General features: G+C 55.2%; 1 protein-coding gene across 8 annotated transcripts in view; it reads right to left on the bottom strand.

The window, feature by feature from the left end:
* Window positions 1–18,551, bottom strand: part of GREB1 (growth regulating estrogen receptor binding 1) — a 133,912-nt gene that overhangs the window by 33,090 nt on the left and 82,271 nt on the right. For all 8 annotated transcript variants that reach the window (XM_082744346.1, XM_082744345.1, XM_082744344.1 and 5 more), the window contains 10 exons: window positions 17,577–17,690; window positions 16,998–17,141; window positions 14,406–14,591; window positions 10,638–10,988; window positions 9,606–9,734; window positions 8,859–8,987; window positions 7,845–8,042; window positions 6,960–7,140; window positions 5,122–5,317; window positions 3,472–3,608 (listed from right to left, as the gene is read on the bottom strand). In XM_082744346.1, the coding sequence (XP_082600472.1) occupies window positions 3,472–3,608; window positions 5,122–5,317; window positions 6,960–7,140; window positions 7,845–8,042; window positions 8,859–8,987; window positions 9,606–9,734; window positions 10,638–10,988; window positions 14,406–14,591; window positions 16,998–17,141; window positions 17,577–17,690 (1,765 nt within the window). The remainder of the gene's footprint in view (window positions 1–3,471; window positions 3,609–5,121; window positions 5,318–6,959; window positions 7,141–7,844; window positions 8,043–8,858; window positions 8,988–9,605; window positions 9,735–10,637; window positions 10,989–14,405; window positions 14,592–16,997; window positions 17,142–17,576; window positions 17,691–18,551) is intronic.

Below are 18,551 nucleotides of genomic sequence, written 5' to 3'. Positions count from 1 at the left end.
ATGATAAAAGAGTCAATTCATCAGGAGACACTTTACCAAAAATGACATACAAGTGACAAACACATGAAAAGATGTGCAACATTATCAGTAAACTGGAGAAACGAATGAAGTTTTGACAAATACTGTGTAATTTCATTCATATAAAACACTAGAAAATGCATAGTCTACAGTGAGAAAGGGAAAGGAAGGAATAATTAGCAATGGGGAGAAGGAATCTCTTGTTTGTTAGCTTAATTGTGGTAAAGGGTTTGCCAGGGTTTACATATGTCAAAACTCACGAAATCAAACATTTCAAATATCTGCAGTTTACTGTAGGCCAGTCAGTCCTCATGAAAGCTATTATTTAAAAAAAAAAAAAAAAAAAGAAAAGAAAAGAAAAAAAGAACTACCATGTGGGAGGCAGGAACTAGCCCAGCTCCAAACAGTAGGTACATGTAGGACATGCCTGCCCCTAAGCCTTTGTGGTTGGCCCCATAGGAAGGAAGCGCCACAGAAAACATACTGGAATGAAAACAGGAGTCATTAAATGTCTAAATCTCTTAAGGACCAATGAGTGTGTGGTCTTGCAAGCGGACTTCCCAGCCACAGGCTGGGGTCTGTGTGCAGCACAGGGCATATCAACAGGCTGGCCGTGCACATGGTGGCAAGAGGCAGTAACCAATGTGTTCTTACCTTCAGTGCCTTCTGTCCAAGTTGCCTGTTTCAAAGAGATACCCAGACAGTGGATTCCTAGAAACGGCAGCAGGGCATGGTGGAAAGAACACCAAACCTGGCTATAATCCAGGGTGCCCCAAACAGGATGTGAGACCCTGAGAAAATCACTTCCCCTGTCTGGGTCTCAATTCCCACAATTATAAGATGGGGTGGGGTGGTTGGGTTAAATGATTCCTAGGCAGTCCTATGATTCTCCATAACTCAACATTCCAGAGTTTTCTATTCTCTTCTCATGTAGTGAAATTTAATCTCTGTGAAACACTTCCGGTTCAGCAGAGGGGGAGAGAGGAGAGAAAGGAAGAGGATGGTGGTGAGGATGACAGTGACGGTCGTGGTTACAGTAACGGTGCTGATGGTAATGGCAGCAATGACCACAGTGGTGAGGTGCATCATGATGGTAATGATGGTCCAGTGATGGTGACACTGGTGCTGACGGTGGGGACAGTGATGGTGATGTTCTCAGTAATAATGGTGGTGACAGCAGTGACAGTGATGATGGAACAGTGATGGTGATAGGGGTGCGGATGATGGTGACAATGATGGTGATGATGTCATTAATAATGGTGGTGACAGCAGTGACGGTGATGATGGGACAGTGACGGTGACACTGGTGTTGATGGTGGTGGCAGTGATGCTGATGATCTTGGAAATGGTGGTAACAGCAGTGACATGATGATGGGATGGTGACGGTGACAGTGGTGATGGTGGTGACAGTGCTGGTGATGTTCTTGGTAATAATGGTGGTGACAGCAGTGACAGTGACACTAGTACTGATGGTGGTGACAGTGAGGATGATGTTCTCAGTAATAACAATGGTGACAGCAGTGACGGTGATGATGATGACAGTGGTTGTCACAGTGGTAGTGATCGTGATCATGGGATGTGACAGTAACAGCGGTGTTGATGGTGGTGTTGACAATGGTGGTGATGGTGGTGACCATGATGGTAACAGTGGTGACGGTGGGGACAAAGCCATGACAGTGTTGGCTGCAGCTACCAAGAGCATGTAATGTGCCCCAGTCATGCTCTAATGTTCTGTATGTATTAATTCATTTAGTCCTCAGAACATCCCCATCTGGTAGGCATTCTTCTCCCCACAGAGGACGGAGAGGCATCCCTAAAGTCTCAGGGCTAGTAAGTGGCAGACCCAGGCCTCGAACCCTGGAAGTGTGACTCTGGAGCTGCAGCTCTCAGCACACAGCTGTTCCTGAGTCGGCCCATGTTCTTGCTTCATCCAACTCTCATAAGAAGCCACTAGAAAAGTAGAGTTGTTCACAGATGACGTTACGGAAGTTCAGAGAGGTTCTGTGATTTGCCAACGGTTAAAACTCATGTTTAAGCCAGAACATATGGTCTGCGGTCAGTCTGGCCTTCTAGCCATGAGCCCTCGCCCCATATGGCTTAGGTTCTACTATTTTGGAGTCAAGTGACAAGGATCAGGTCTAGCCTCACTACAAACCCATGTGATCTAGGGCAGGTGACCCAACTTAAGTCCGTTCCCTCCTCTGCCACACAGGGATAACAGGACCTATTCCACTGTGAGGATATTTTCGGCAATAAACACAGAGCACTGGACCCGAAGTGACAGTTCACTGAGCACCCGACGGAAGGAGCCGTGTGAGGAGAGAGAGGCAGGACTCCTTCCTTCAACAGGTGTTCGAGCCCTCAGCGGCCCACGTGTGGGGGGGAGAGCAGATGACATCCCTCAGCATCCCACACCCAAAGGGACTTAGCTTCTCCAAGGACATACTGGGGAACACGGATTCCATGACACACACCGGAGATGCCGCACATTCTAGCCTCCACGGGACTGAGAGCACGCGTGGCAAGGGAAGGCTCGGAGAACTCTAGTGGAAAGGAAGACCTTGAATGTCAGGTTTCTTGACCAAGGCACCCCTTTAGGCCTAAGAGCTATTTGCATCCTGCCCAAGCAGTATAGCTTGGAGCACAGCGTGAGGAGCCCACGTGTAACGCAATCCCTTTGTTGGCACAAGAGTGGGGCTCCACGAGGGAAGGTGGCAGACCCGGCTCGACACGGACAGTCCGGGGCAGAGCTGCTCATTCTGCTTTGCAGTAGCCAGTCTGTAAACCCTGGCCTGGCTTTATGGACATCACTTATCCTCCCAGGCCTCGGTTTCCTCATCTGAGAAATGGCAGCATTGACACCTGCCTCCGCGGTCCGCCGCGGCCCGGGTCAGAACCCAAGCTGTAGAGTGGGGCTGACTGTGGCTTCACAGCTGGTTCTATCAGTGGCCAGATGTGCGGCCCAGGGAAGTCGCTGGGGTCTCTCAGAGCCTCAGTTTACTTGCAAAATGGAGATAATAGCAGCAACTGGCCAGGAGAGATGGTGAGGCCCTTAGAACAGCAAACAGCATAAAATACACTCTCGACAGGTGATACACACGGGACACGAAACACGAAGTCAACTAGGCCTGTCACTCTCATGGCCTTCAAATCCTTCGTGTCTTACCTCCTCCCACTTTCTCTACTTGCCTGCATCGCAAACACAGCCCTCCAACATGCCACATTCCAACATGCTGCTGCCCATTCTCATCTCTAAAATATTCTAGAACAACAGCACGACAGGTATCAGTAGCCCCACAGGCAGGGCAAGAAATAAACCAGGTCCCTTTAGCAGAGGGACGGTGTCACCCAGGAAAGGAGGGCGGTGGCCCCTTCTGGAATCCTTGGGCTGCACACTCTTCAGCACACGCGTGACTCCTGAGTGTTTTGGAAACTCCCAGCTGAGCCGTGTACCTTTTTCCTAATGCCGTGACCATGGCCTCGAAGGAGCTGTCATATCTGAGCAAAGGGAGGCTGTGTCCCGAGAGCGTGGACTCAATGAACTCTGACAGCCCGAAGTACTTCTTATTCTCAGGGTATAAGTCGACCCCCTGAAACAGAGAAGAGCATCAGTCACACGAACACGGCATTGGCGGGGACGGAGAGAGTCACACGCTGGCCACCCAGATGGCTGGCACAGGCATCTTGATCTACATTGTGCTGACGGGCGCTGCCTCGATGGCTCAGCCAGTGAAACGTCCGACTCTGGACCTTGGCTCAGTCACCGTCTCAGGGTTATGAGATCGAGTCCGCATCGGGCTCCACGGTCATCTTGGAGCCCTTAAGACTCTGTCTCCCTTTTCCTCGGCCCCTCCCCAGCTCGTGGCATGTGCACGCACATGCATGCTCTCTCTAATAAATAAAAAATCTTTTTTAAAAAATAAAAATGAATTGCACTGAGTCTGCAGTCCCGCAGACGACTAGCCTCTGCAGACTCAGAGCACAGAGCACTCTCTGATTAAAAGAGGCCGCATCCATGTCAGTCAAGACTTTTCCCTTCGTCTGACCTGGTGTCTTTGCCAGGAACAACATTGGCCTTGTTTTTTAAACTCACAACGTTCTTGGGTGAAATGGCTTCTTTCCGACAATCTTAAGCTAGTTCTAGGAACAGGCCAATAGTTATCCTGTGTTTGGCCTGCTACTAAAACCTGCAGAAAGAAATGCATTTATCTAATCAATTTCACCCCCATGGACATAACATTCCTCCCAGACTAACACCGGAGCTGCTCAAATGTCAGAGTTGGAGAGGTTAATAAAATTGCAAAGCCATGAACTTGCCCTCACGCACCAAGGTTCTGTGAGGGCCACAGCCAGCAGGACGGGGTCCCAGCCAGGCTCACCGCTCTCCGACTGCACGGCCCTTTAGGCAAGTAGCTCAAACCTCCTTTTGCCTCATTTTCTCCTTCTATAAATGAGCAACCATCCTAGCCCCTGCATCTAATAGGAGGTCATACAATAAGCCGCGCAGGACAGTGCTTCCCTAGCTCACCAAAGTGCCACAGAAACACTCGGTATCCCTACCACTGACTCCAACACTAACGGACTGACACCAAGCATCAGTATCTTTATAAGTTCCTCAGATGACTCCAGGATGCCCCAAAGAAGTCTAGAATTTGAGGTTTGCTTGTTACTTGAACCATTAACTAGAATCCAACCACCCAGAACTCTCCAATTATTCTCAGAATTCTCAGACGATCAGTTGGAGCATTCTGTTTTGGTGAGAAAAGGCAGGGAATAAAGCACAACCTCACCAGGTTTTACGGATGTGGGTTCCATTCGGAAGGAGATTTTAAGGCCTGCTGCTTAAGGATGTGGGCATAGGAAAAGCAGGAACCTTTCCAAGGCTTCTAGACTAAACATTACATGTCCTCAGATGGGGAAGCCAACTAATGTCCTTTGGCAAGGAAGAGTTTAAATCTAATTCTGGGTCAAATCAAAGATCCAAGAAACTGGGGACCCATGTGACCCCCAACTACACCAGTTAATCAAGACTTGTACCGAGCAGAATTTCTCCTGACTCAAGGGCCATCGGGACACCAGGCAAGGGAGCCCAGAGGCACTCACGTTGCTATAGGAGGCAGGCCAGTGGATCTCGTTGTAAGGGCTGATGAGGGTATGTTGTGTCTGCAGCGCGTAGGGGAAGGACGTCACGTGGAGCGTCACGATGTTGGGAGCCTCCTTCACCTCCCTGCAATTGAGCAGTCTGTCCACCAATCCCACGGCCGGGTCACTTTGGGCATAGAGATTATGAACAGTGCCACTGGGGGAGGAAAGGGGGGAGAAGACGCAGTCAGTGGGAAGATGAATCCTGCTTGGTAATTTTACAAGGATCAAGCGGTTGAATACACTTCTAACTAGCCCCGCCCACATTACATTTCTCTAACTAGCCCCGCCCACATTATATTTCTAACAAGCCCTGCCCCAAAGTGTGCAAGTGATCAAAGCTTCTGGCTCTGCCCATGATGAGAAAAATTTAAGAAAAAAAAAAAAAAATGACCGCACTGCAAGCACCTGCCAGGGACTCCCCGGATACTCACTGCTTATTAAAAACTTAGCCGGGGGACCAGTATTTATGGAGGATTGCTTGGGGGACACACAATCCACCCAGTCCTCCAGAGCAGGAATTCTCACCCGCAAGTGCTCCTTCTGCCTCATCTGACGGTGTACTTGTCTCAAATTCTTTCCCCCTAAATTCCTACCGGCCTGAAAGGATCCTCAGAGGATATAAAACGGTACATTCTATATTAAATTTAAAGGTTTGGGACCAGGAAGGGGAGGCATTTTGGGCAAGGGGCCCAGGAGAAAAGCGCAGCTCAGCTCTTCCCTGTGGACCATGGCCTCAGCCTTCTCTCCTGGGAACCCAGCAGAATAGAAAACTCTCGGGCTTTTGGGTGGCAGGAGGCTACTCTGAGAACCCACCCCCTGCCCAGTGAATATGCACAAGCTAGCCTTTCTTAGAATTCAGGGTATTCAAATCCCTCCCAGCCTAAGCAGGGACCTTAAATCATATGCCCTGCCTACAGGTGATCTCTGAGGTCCTGCCTAGCCCTACACGCCTGCATCCGTGCAAAATCAAAGCCTTTCTCGGCGATCTGACCTGGTATCTCCCTTCCCTCCTCACCCAGTCAGCGGCAGTGTCTAAATGCACAGTCCCCAGGCCAGTCTACGGAGGTGACGGCCCTGGTAAATCAGAAATCTTGCCAGACTCAGAGCCTGACAGCATCTAAAATGTATCTAGGGCATCTGGGTGGCTCAGTGGGTTAAAGCCTCTGCTTTCGGCTCAGGTCATGATCCCAGGGTCCTGGGATCAAGCCCCACATCGGGCTCTCTGCTCAGCAGGGAGCCTGCTTCCTCCTCTCTCTCTGCCTACCTCTCTGCCTACGTGTGATTTCTGTCAAATAAATAAATAAAATCTTTAAAAAATAATAAAATAAAATGCATCTGGATTTACGTTCACTTGAACTGAGTCCATCAAATGGCCCCTACAGAAGGGTGGCACCAGCTATGGCCCTCGGTGCTGAAGCCAATGGGCCCGCCATTAGGAAAGGACCTATTCCGGTCAGGGTCATCTTCTGACCAGGGGGCATCTTCTCACTGAGTGGGGTACAAAAAAGGAGGCCCTAGGTCAAGGCCAGCTTGGCACTAATCTTCCCTGCCCCCACCCAACCCTGAGACCCTGAGCCTGTTTCCATGATGGTACCTGTCAGAGGCTCTACTGGATGTCTCCTGAGATAATCTCCCGTTCTACGGTTCTGGAATACATCCATGACATCTGCTTACAGATGCCGAAACCCCAGCATCATTCATCTCGTCAAGGCTCGTACCCAGAGTCCCGAGTATCACCCACGTAGTAATTCAAGGAAGGAACCCACCAAGCCTGGGTAGGCCAAACCCCCTCTCACCTCACGAGATCCCAGTGGGCATGGTCGTGGATGAGGACAAAGAGCGTATGTGGGTTCTGAAAGGAGTTTTGCAGAAAGGACTTAAATTTCGTCTGTGCTTCCGCATCAAGCTTCAAAACGTACTGTTCGACCCTCTGCTTGGTCATGTGCTCCTTTTCCAAGCCAAGCTCCAGCAAAACCCCTGTAATGTGTAAAAATACATCCCAAGTAATCCATGGCAAGGACAACCCTTGCCCCGAGTTTCTCACTCACTCAACAGACCCCTGGTGAGCGCCTGCTGTCTGGCCGGCGTTCTGGCCGGCCCCGAGCCTACGGGCATGTGTGAGATATGGGGGTCGGGGCAAAGAGATGGCCCATTTCCTAGCGAGGTGTGTGCACAGCGGCCAGCCAAGGAGGACAGCCAAGCTGGCTTCAGGAAGCTGGTGATCCCAGGCTCGGTGTGACGGGAGGGAAGCGTCAGGTCCCACCTCCCTGCCATCCCCCGCAAACCATCCCCCAACCTGAAGGCCGGGGAGCTGGAGGTTCCAGAACTCTAGAATAAATCCTCTGAGTTAAGACATTGACTCTTTGTGTATTTCATATCTCAGCCCCTTGAAAGTACATGGAAAATACATGAAGCTGAAGCACGTTACAACACGCTGGTTGTGGACCTGAGTGGGACGGAGGGGGAACTCAAGTCATGGTTCAAGCTTTAACAGATTATAAAATTTGGGGCAATTTGCTATCTCTGAGCATCTGTTTCATGATCTATAAAATGGGAGTATTAATCCTCGCCCCCCCCTACTTGAGACGGAAAGACTGATGTTTAGATGCCAAATCTGAATTTAAGGGAACCAAAGCTTCTCCCATGCAGACGTCACAACTTGCCCCCGAGATGCCCCGTACCTGATTGCCAGACATGGAACAGGGTCTGCTGATAGGTGACTTCTGAAGGGGGAATACAAATCAGAAAGTCCACCTTCTCGAAGGATCCTAAGTCCAAATTTTGGGTGCTGGAATCCGCAATGGAACACACATGGGAGAGGAGCTTCTGGGCCACGGCCAGCTGGAAGGGCCGGATATGGTGGGGCTCCAAATTGTAACCTGGAACCAGAGCCCCCCAAAAGGTGAGATGCACCCAAGAGCAGAGAGCCCAAACCCTTGACATCTGCCAGGAAACTGTGCAGTAGGGCCCTGTCTAGTGTGCAGAGGGACCAAAGGGGAGTCACACCAACATTTATCGAGTACCTACTCTGAGCTGTGTACACTTCACGCTTTTTGGAATTTCGTAATAAAAGGATGAACAGTGCTCAGGGAGCACAGAGGCAGTGACCTACTGTACCCGAAGAGGACAAAGACAGCATCGCAGGGAAGCCGACCCTGAGACAGGACTTCGGAAGAGACTGTGAGTTGTCTGGAAGGGAGGGTGACCATCACAGCTCTCTGGGAACTCAGGATACATGAAATGTTACAGCGATGCACTGATAAGCTGGAAATTTACACCGAGAAATGTATCACCTCAGGAAAAGTATACAAGCACCCATTTCAGGCTTGGATGAGACTACTAGTATTTTCTTTTTGTTTTTTTTTAAGATTTTATTTATTTATTTGGCAGACAGAGATCACAAGTAGGCAGAGAGGCAGGCAGAGAGAGAGGAGGAAGCAGGATCCCTGCTGAGCAGAGAGCCCAATGTGGGGCTTGATCCCAGGACCCTGAGATCATGACCCAAGACGAAGGCAGAGGCTTTGACCCACTGAGCCACCCAGGCGCCCCAAGACTACTAGTGTTTTAAGGACTAAAATAAAAATTATATATTAGTAAACTTTGATGCTAAGAAGATGCCTCTTAGCCACCCCCCACACCCCGGGGTGCTGTCTCACCAGCCCAGACCCTGGCTGCTGGCTCCCAGCATCACTCACTTGTGCACGCTGGAGCTCCGCCAACATCCGAGGATGCGGATTTGGGGACAGAGGACGCAGCGAGTGAGGACGGAATATGGCCTTGATTTTCCTGATGGAATTTGTCCAGCAGAGTGTCAATGTCACCCTCTGCCCAAAACAGAACAGAAAAATGGGTTTTCCATCCCAGTGAAGCCCAGCAAACCTCCACGCCTCACCTGCGTACGAGGCACTGTCCTGGGCCTAGGGTAATGGAACTAGGGAAGACACAGCCCATTCGGTCGAGGAGCCCGCAGCCCAGTACGGAAGGCAAACACATCAGAGAGAACCACACTGTGAGGTGGCAGGTGACGGGACAGAAGGAAGAGCCAGACGCTAAAGGCCAAGAGAAAGGGGTCCGAGCCCATCCTAGAGAAGGAAAGGCCAGCAGGAGCTCCTGGGAGGACCTGGGTTGAGGAAACAGGCAAAGAAGGGAGCCGGGCAGAGAACTCCCAGCCTAGAACACACGGACTCAAGTGATTCGGAGGCAGAGGCAGGGAGCCACCGGGCACTGGGGAAGAGGCACAGGACCTAGGAGAACCCCCCGCCAGCGGGGGAAGACAGCCCACCAGAGACCCCAGGGAAAGGGTTGTAAAGGCTAACACAGAGAACGAAGGCGTCCCCCTGCCCACCCGAACCCAGGTCGGCCTCAGCAGGCTCTGGGGAACGGGCTCCGAGAGGCCTGTCCCTCCCACTTGGGAATTCACAGCTGTCTCCCTACAGACCTACCTGGACAGAGGGTGCTGAAAAAGGCCCCCAAGGAGTCCACCTTCCCCGTCACCAGCTCATAACTGACTTCTTTCTGGTACTCCGCGGGGGTGAGAAGGCTCTCCGAAAGAATTCGGGCCTGGTATTTTCCTGGAGAAACAACAACACCTTTCACTGGGCTCCCCCACTTAGAATTTGCATGCGAGCCCCTCGGTGGCAGAGTCTGTGCTCATCACTCTGTCTCTCTCTCCCTAACCCCCGACAATGGCCTCGTCCCATGCTCTGCCCCGGCCTCCTGCTTCCCTACAGAGTGCTGCCACGTGGTCTTGGGGCGGGGGGGGGGGGCACAGCTGTCCCCAGTGGCAACCTCGCCTGCCTCCTCTGTCTCTCACCAACCCCTCTCTAACGTCCCCTCTGCAGAGAGGTTCTCCTGACCCTCCTAACAGCCTGCGTCCCGAACGGGATCCCCATCCCAGGGCCCTCCCACCAGAGCTGTCCGGCTCGGCGTTTGGCGTCTGCTCCAGGAAAGCGGGGACCTTGTTGTCTTCGTGCCTGCGTCCCCAGCCCTTAGAACGGTGCCTGCGCATAGTTGGGCTTCAACAAGTAACTATATAAGTGACGCATTAATCTATGCAATACTATGTGAGTATTGTGTAACTGAAGAGTTAATTGACTCATTAATCTACACAATAAAAGATCGCTGTTGTGGCTTTTTTGTCGTTCCTGTTCTACACGACTGAGCTGAAGAACGGACCGCCAGAGTCAGGAGGCGACCGGTCAGGTCACATCACCGGGTGCACGGAGCCAGGTTTTCGACCCCGTCCGTCCGGCCTCCAGAGCTGGCCAGGCTCTCTAGGGGGAGATGGGAACGCTCGCCTTCCCCGCAGAGGAGGAACGACTCGGAACCCGCACGCCAGCCCAGGCACGCGCCTCTCACCCCAGGAGGGCCCTAACCGCGGTCACAAACCAACAGCTGCCACAAAGCTGGCCGCGAGAGGCAAGGCGCGCAGTGGGAGAGGACACAGCTGGTTTTCCCGCAGCCGCCAGGCTCACCGGTGACGGCGACGCAGGAGTCGATGGCGGGGCTGCGGCAGGCGCGGACGATCACCACGTAGTTGGTCTTGGCAAGCTTGCCCTCGATGAGCAGCCGGAACATCTCCGAGAGGCCCTCGGCCAGCGAGTAGGTGCACTCGATGACGTGTACGCTGTCGTTGCATGAGCTGGCGGCCAGGCCGGCCAGCCAGGGCAGCTGCGCCGAGGTCACCGGGGCCACGGCGCTGGGCACGGGCGTGCAGGGCTGCGGCGGCGCCTGCTGGTACTGCCGGATCTCCGTCAGGTGCGACTCACGCCACGAGCGCAGGAAGATCTGCTCCAGGTCCTCCATCAGGGGCACCTGGTCGGCTGCTGGCAACGACAGGATGGCGGGAGAGGCTTCAGCGTCTGCCCACAAGCACAGAGTGCGGCTCCGGGGCAACACGTGCAGTCGAGCCTGAGAGATAGCCGTGGGCATCGTTCGGGGTCCATCGTCTTATGGATGCTGGGCTGCAAGCACCGGGCGGGCACACGAGCAGCCACCACTCCCCAGCCTCACCGAGCCACAATGCTTTCCACCCATTTCTCAGTATGGTTTTCAGCGACAGGTTTTAAATCGCTGTAAGGACTGAAGCCTCCAACTTCAGGGCTTGTCTCCTTTCCCCTACGGTCATGTGGAGCCAGGGGTCACACTGTCTGCAGTCTACACAGCCAGTGCTCTTGCTGGGCACATCAGGTCCCTACAAGGAAGGCACCGCCACTTACTCAGCAGGGGCTCCACTGTTGATCTTCCTAGTGCTTCCAAATAACCAGTGAGATAAATAACCTCCTCGACACATGTCTTTATGGATAGAACCTACTTTCTAAATTCTCAGAACTGGGCTTCTGGAGCTAACTAATACATGTGATCAGGCTGTTTTCAGGGGTCCAACTGCACCAACCTGCCACGACACTAAGGGCAGACGAGGACCCTGCTTTTACTGCACCCTTAGTGCCACGGATACCATCGCTTGTGTTAATTTCACTAGAAAATATTACTCGATTTGTTCATTTGTGCCTCTCTGATGCCTAGTGACACTGAATACTTCTAGCCTTTCTTTCCTACAGACATTTTCTGGTGTATTTGTCCAAATTTTAGAGTTGGGTGAGCTGGAGGGTAGGGCAGCCTGCCGGAGCTCAGAAGTCACACTCTCTCCCGGCTCCACCCAGCCCCCGCTCCGGCCAAGCGCTAGCTGTCCGAGGACACCGGCTCCTGACCGGAAAGATGGGGATCACACCACCCCCTCGACTGGCTGGGCCACGATTTTATGAGGTTAGCTGTTAGCCCTCCCATCTTTCAAACCTTCCCCTGAGCCCACACCCTCTTCTGGAATCACTGTCACGAAGCAAAGGTCTTGGGAGAGTGTCTACCCTCACCCGCCTATTTCTTCAGCTCCTGTCCCCAGGCCATGCAGCAGGCGGGTTCCGTCCCCACATTCCTCGGACTCACCACGGACGCTGCCGATCGCTTCCATACACCCAGACCCAATGGCTAACCGCGAGCCCTCACTCTGCTCTCAGCCTGACTCAGGGGACAGGTCCCTCTTGAAATGCTTTCATTGGACTCTGCGTCTGTTGACTGTTCCTTCAACACGTGCTGGGTGAGCACCAACGTTACCCTTCAGGTGCTCCCCGACACGCAGCCATGAATGAAGTCGACATTCCTGATCTCACAGCCCTGACACCCTCCCCAGGGGACATGCACCTGAAGTAAACAAATACACAGGCGTGTAATTCCCGGGAATGTTGGTGTTCCAAACACAAGATAAAGAGGAGCTAGAACCCCAGGGGCCAGGGGAGGGGTGCTGTCTTAGATACAGTGATGAGAAGGCCTCTCTAGATGACATGGGAACCAAAACCCAGAGGCCACAAAGCAGTAGCCGTGCAAACGTCCTGGGCAGGAGCGTTTCTCGGGGAAGGAACAGCAGGCACGGGGGGACTGGGGTGCCCCAGGGCACAGCAGGGCTGGAGCAAAGCAAGCAGCTGCAGGAGGCAGGCCAGTCACGTGGCCCCTGGAACGGAGGTGGGTTGAGCGTGTGCTAGGAAGCCGTGGTAGGCTCCAGCAGGGAACCGATATGAGCAGACTCACAACTGTAACAGACGTGCAGAGCGGGGCAAGAGCAGTGCCCTGGCGAGGAAGGCACGGTGGGGAGGCTGGGCAAGGGTGGGTCGGGGACAATCCAGGGCTTACCAGTGCATGGGATGTGGGTCGTGAGAAAGAGCAAGACACACGCCCGTTTCCCCAGATTTCTCCCCATTTCAGGCAACATTCTCCAAGTTCTGCCCAAGCGTGTGCCTCCCTGGCTGCTCCATCCACTCGTCCTCCAGCTCTCTGACTGCTGGGGTGCCCGGGGGGTCATGCACCAGGGCCTTTCTCCCTGGGACTCTTGTCCAATCTCCCAGCTTCGGTACAGCTCATTACTGGGCCCCAATGTTCCCCAATCTGGCACCAGCAGCTGCACCTTCTCCCTGGGGCTCAAGCCCTGTCCGGCCACATCCTGGAATCAGCCCCTTGGAGGCCTCATGGGCCTCTCAAACTCGAAACAGCCAAGACAGGACTTGCACCCGCCCTCTGGCTCCAGCATCCACCTGGGGGCTCAGGGCAGAAGCCGGGCTGCCCGCCCCCTCCCCTCCCTCAGACAGCCAGCCTACCGCCCTTACCCCTTCAGAATAAACCCAGCCTCTCCCTCCCGTGACCCTCCGTGGTCAGAGCCACCTCCCACTTCAACTGGGACAACACGGCCCCTGCACAAGCCAGGCCCACACAGCAGCCACTGCCGGCTCCTGGAAGCCAAGGTCAGATCCTATCCACGCGTTGCCTCAAACCATTCCAGAGCTGCTGCAGACCGAACTGTGCGTTCCTCCTCCCAGTTCGTCTGTGGATACCACAACCCTCACTGTGATGTCTTTGGAGGCAAAGCCTTTAAAGAGGGATTAATGTGAAGTGAGGTCACCGGTGAGGCCCTGGTCCAGCCGCTCTGGTGCCGGCATGAACAGACACAGCAGAGTCCTCTGTCCCTCTCCCCAAACGCGTGCGCTCAGGAAAGGCCCCGTGAGCACAGACAGGGGCTCTCTGCCAGCCAGGAAGGGAGGCCTCCCCAGAACCCGGCTGGCACCCTGGATGTGGGCTTCCAGCCTCCAGAGCCCTGAGACAGAAACGTCTGTGGTCTAAGCCCCCGGGGCTGGCTCTGCTGTGGAGCGGGAAGTGGCCGCAGCTGACCAGTCCGAGCTGCTGCTCAGCCCTGTCTGAAGTGCAAAGTCCTGGCTGCACCCGGAGGCCCCGCCCCTCCGCGGGCACCCCCTCCCCCACTGGGCTGTAACCACCAGGCCTGGCCCGCGTCTCCCTTGCCTCCCCCACCTCCTCACAGCGCAGCTTCTCCCCACTCGAGCATCATCTCAGAGGCCTTCCTCCGTGAGGCTGAATCACCGTGCCCCAACCCGCCCTGCCCCAGGGCCCCCTCTCCCCGATCACGCCTCCTCTCCCGGGTCTCTGTCCTGGTCCCTCTGTGCTTCTGGAATGGCAGCCGCAGGGTTTTTGGATTATCTCCAGTGGTTCTGACCCACTTCGAGCCACGCCCAGGCCGTCCAGCGGTGACCTGACTGCGGCGTCCTCACGTTTCCCGGGCTGCCATCCCACCGGCCCCGGGGCTTCACAGGGGCTCCGAGGGCCAGGCTAGGATCGAGGCTCCCGCACGTCCCCTCTCGCGGGGTGTTCTACCGGCGACTCCCAGGCCGCGGCGGGACACTCACCCAGCTGCACGAGGTAGTAGACGGTGAGCAGCAGCTGCATCTCCTCGGAGATGGGCTGGATGGCGGAGGCGCCGCACTGCTCGTAGGCCCGCGAGATGGACTGCGAGTTCTGGTAGCACGTGTACAGGAGGGGGCTCACGATGACGTCGTTCAGGTTCCCACAGAGGTAGGGGAAGTTCCCGTGGCCTGCGGAACAGGAAACCGCACGCGCTTGGCGGCCGCCTGCAGGCGCAGTGTGTGCCCCCCCACCCCGGTGCGGGGTCTCCCAATCCGGGGATGGGGCGCCAGCGTGCAGGCCAGAGCCACTGGGGTAACTCTCGTGCCCCTTTCCGGGGAGACCTCGGACATCTGGCCCTTGCACACTGCCCTGGCAGCTCTGATCCCGGACCGGTGCTGTGGCAGGTGGTCAGTGCCTCGTCCCCCCCGCGAGTGAGCTACAGCCCAGGAATGCGCCCCGAGTGGAAGCGTCGCCTCAGCTGCCCCGCAGCTCCGACCACAGGACGCCCTGTGGAAGCACCACCTTCTGGCTCTCTCCCGCCAGCCTGCACTGTCCCCAACCGCCCCCCCCCCCACCAACATGGGATGCTGATTCACGTTCTCCCAGGGCTCTCCAGCAAGCTGGAGAACAAGCTGGGTTAGGAAAATAAACCACGCTACAAACGAGGCTCCAGGTCCTAACGGAACTTGACCAACACTTTAGCACACGTTCTAGATTCACTCCAGTGACAACCCCCAGAGGCAGAAGAGCCTGGCTATGCTGGACTCTCCTCGGCACCATGCAGCAGCTGGGGCACCCTGGGCAGGAAGTCCGACATTCCTAAGCCTCAGTCTTCACATCTGTACAATGCCGGGGTGGGGGGGGGAACACATGCAGTCCCCATGGGGCTGCTGAGATGATCGGCTGTGCTAAATGCCTGTGTGGCGTCCTGCATTCAGATGGTCCTCACTTATGCACCAAACATGCACTTACTGAACGCCTGCTGTATGCCATGTGCAGGCATCACGCTTGGCTCCAGGGAGAACCTGATGAGTGAGACGGTTCACGCCCTCAAGGAACTGCTTCTCAAACCTGTGATGCGGGAGGATCCCCTGAAAGGCAGCCTCAGACAGACTGCTGGGCCCTACTGCACAGCGTCCAGCTGAGGAATAGGGCCTGTGATGCTGGGATGTTCCTGGGAGTTCACGCCTCTAAGAGATCCTGGAGGGGGCTGGTCCTCTGGCTAGGGAGCACAGCTGGGGTACCACTGCTTACCAACATTGATTCAAACTGCGTGGAGTGTATAAGAAGGTAAGGCAGCCTCGCGGAGAAGGCACAGAAGTGGTCGGGACCTGCACTGTGGGGGCGGGAGGGGACAGCCAGGGAAGCAAGTAGCTTAGGAAGAGCCCACGGCTGGGGCAGAGCAGCCTCACTGGGAAGTGCCATGAACTTGAGGAACAAGGACGGCCTCCATCTGAGGTCGCTAGCCATAGACAGGTCTGTGGGACCCTCACCCCAACTTTCCTGGGGCTTCCGGCTCGGGGGAGGAGCAGGTGCAGGTCCAACCCATATCCGCGTGCTCTGCCTTCCCATCACTGCACTTTCGGGGCCTGCCGCAGTCCCGCGATAGCCATGTGCAGGACACAGGTAACGCGGCCGCGTGCTGACCTCTGCCTTGTCAGCTAATAGGCCCAATGGGATATCGGCTCTGTCCCATGCCTTGTTCAAAACCCAGACCTGCACCCTTCTTCCTAAATATCCCGTTCACTTTCGGTTTTTTAGGAAACAGGAGTGCCCCTCTTAGTTCTTAACTGCCAGGAAGGCCTCTCTCCCGCTCCCCTACCCCCTCGCTCCTCTATTCCTACGAACACGATACCGAATGCAGCATTAACTTCATGAAGAATCTGAAGGCACGTGTGTATCTGTGCACGCATGTGCACACGTGTGTGTGCGCGTGTTGTTACAGGTCAGCGTGCGGGACCAGCGAAAACCATCCTCAGACAAGTCCCACCCGAGCTTCCCATTTCAAGACCTCCTGCGTCAACTGAAGAGGGACCTCGTCAGTTGACCGAACACCTCCCCCACGTGGCATACATCAGCCTACGGTCACAAAACAGATCGAATCTTGTCTTTTATGCTTTCACGTGGCACCCGTCACCATCCTTGCCTAAAGTCAGATTCCAGAGCCAAAATATACCAGGGGCCCAGGGTGACACGAGAACCACCTGCCCCATCAGGGGTCCTCAAAGCAGGGGGCCGATGGCTCGGGCTGTCCGAGCGCTGGGCTTTGCACTGGGCCTGTTCCCAGGGCAGCTGCTCAGTGAGGCTGAACGAATGCACACGTGCATAAATGAACACAAGGACACGGCAGAACCACTTCGTTTCACCCGGGCTCCTTGTGGAAAATCGTGACCCACTCCAGACCCGCCGGTGACCCGCTGGAGAACTCGGCATCTGAGCAGGGGCTACAGCAGTGACGGTCGGCTTCGTTCCTTCACCGGCCTGGACGGGGCCTCCGAGGTCTCTCGGGGGACACCCGTGCGTCAGCCCATGGCCTGCTCCGTGCGGACTCCCCCAGCCCCCCGCCCCCACTCCCGTCCCACTGTTGTACTTGCCTTTAAATATCACCGGCTTGGCCTTGCATATTTGCAGCAAGTTGTCAGGAACGGACACCGGTTCCCCAGAGGCCACAGCAGGAAACGTGACCGAAGCTGGTCCCACCAAGCCAACCTGGGGCACGCAGGACATGCCTGCGCTCTCTGGAAACACGCCGAGGGTGTTAGGAAGACACACGGAACGGAGCCTCCCTCTCCAGCAGACCTGATGTCAGGCCGGCCTGCACACCTGCTACAGCTGACGCGAACCCCCACCTACAGGAATACCCCCGTCCTGGAATCACAGATCCCTGAGGTCAAAGTACCTTTAAGGTCACTTCACCCAACCTTCCCCCCCAAACAACACAGCCACGTGACAGGAAAGCCCCTTTTAAATTTCTTTAGGGTCCAGGAGCTAAGTCACTGCTGTGCAAGGACCTTGGGCTCCGCTGTGCAGCTCCTCCATAGGAGACCCCTCAGTGATACCGAAGTCTGCCCCCGGGCCATCCTCCCCAGTGCACACACACTCACACAGTGCACACGTGCGCGCGCGCACCGCGGGTGCCGAGTCCTACTGCAGGCGAGGCTGCTGTCACTTACCGTACTTAGCTCTGTTCCCGCCACCCTGGGAGTAGCCAGCGTCTGCAGCGGAGGGGGATTCCGGAGACCACCCTTTGTGGCGCTTTTTGGGGGGCCCGGCGTTTGACAGGATACCTGGACAACATGCAGAGTATAGATGAGGCTGCCACAAAGGACGAGCTTTAAAACATCCCCAATTTGGAGAACACGTGTCAGTTTTAAACCTCAGAGCTTCACGACGGTTCCCCACTGTCTACTGAAGCATGTGATGGGCATGAAGAAACGTCCCGTCCCTTTCAGTGAACATCTCATTCCAGACCAGCCCAGGACGGAGAGGCTTATCTCTGAGCCTCGGAACCCCAGTCTTTAACACGGGATCATGAACCAAGCGCGGTGGTTTGAGAAAGACTAAGGAGCATGCGCATAAAGCAGAGTCTGGCCCGCGGACTGGCAGCCCCCAAGATCCCAGCTCCTTCCAGCTCCTCTTCTGACGCCACCGTCACAGCCTCGCCGCTGGGGGGCAGCACTGCTCCACCTGCTCCCACCGGAGCCTTGGCCACCCGGGGCCGACCAGAGAAGTCCCGGGGAACCGCAGCCGGTACCCGCCGCTGTGCTGGTTTTCTAGACAACAGCAGCATGTGCGTGACTCGGGGTATGTTCCTGGGTTATTCAAAACATCAGGAACCGGTTACCCTGCTTTTCTGAGCAATCCAACCCAAAATTTCCCCGACGTTGAGAGCTATGCATTCAACCATGCACGTTAAAGTCACCCGGACACCCTTAAAACTCTTGAGTGCCTGGACGCCAGCGCATCCCAAGTAAACCAAGCCCAGCCCCGGGCAGAGCCCGGGCATCGTGAGGCCCCGAGCTCCGGGTGACTCAGTCACAAGCAGGACTGAGAACCATAGTTTAGAGCAACATTTCTGTACATTTGGTCTGAGAAGGAGCTGGAGAGACGCGGCAGAGGCTTGTTACAACAGCCCGCTCCTGGGCCTG

The sequence above is a fragment of the Mustela nivalis genome (genome assembly GCF_964662115.1).
Source record: "Mustela nivalis genome assembly, chromosome: 8".
Lineage (NCBI taxonomy): Eukaryota > Metazoa > Chordata > Mammalia > Carnivora > Mustelidae > Mustela > Mustela nivalis.
Note: the sequence above shows the minus strand (reverse complement) of the source record. Positions and strands in the feature narration are given on the sequence as shown.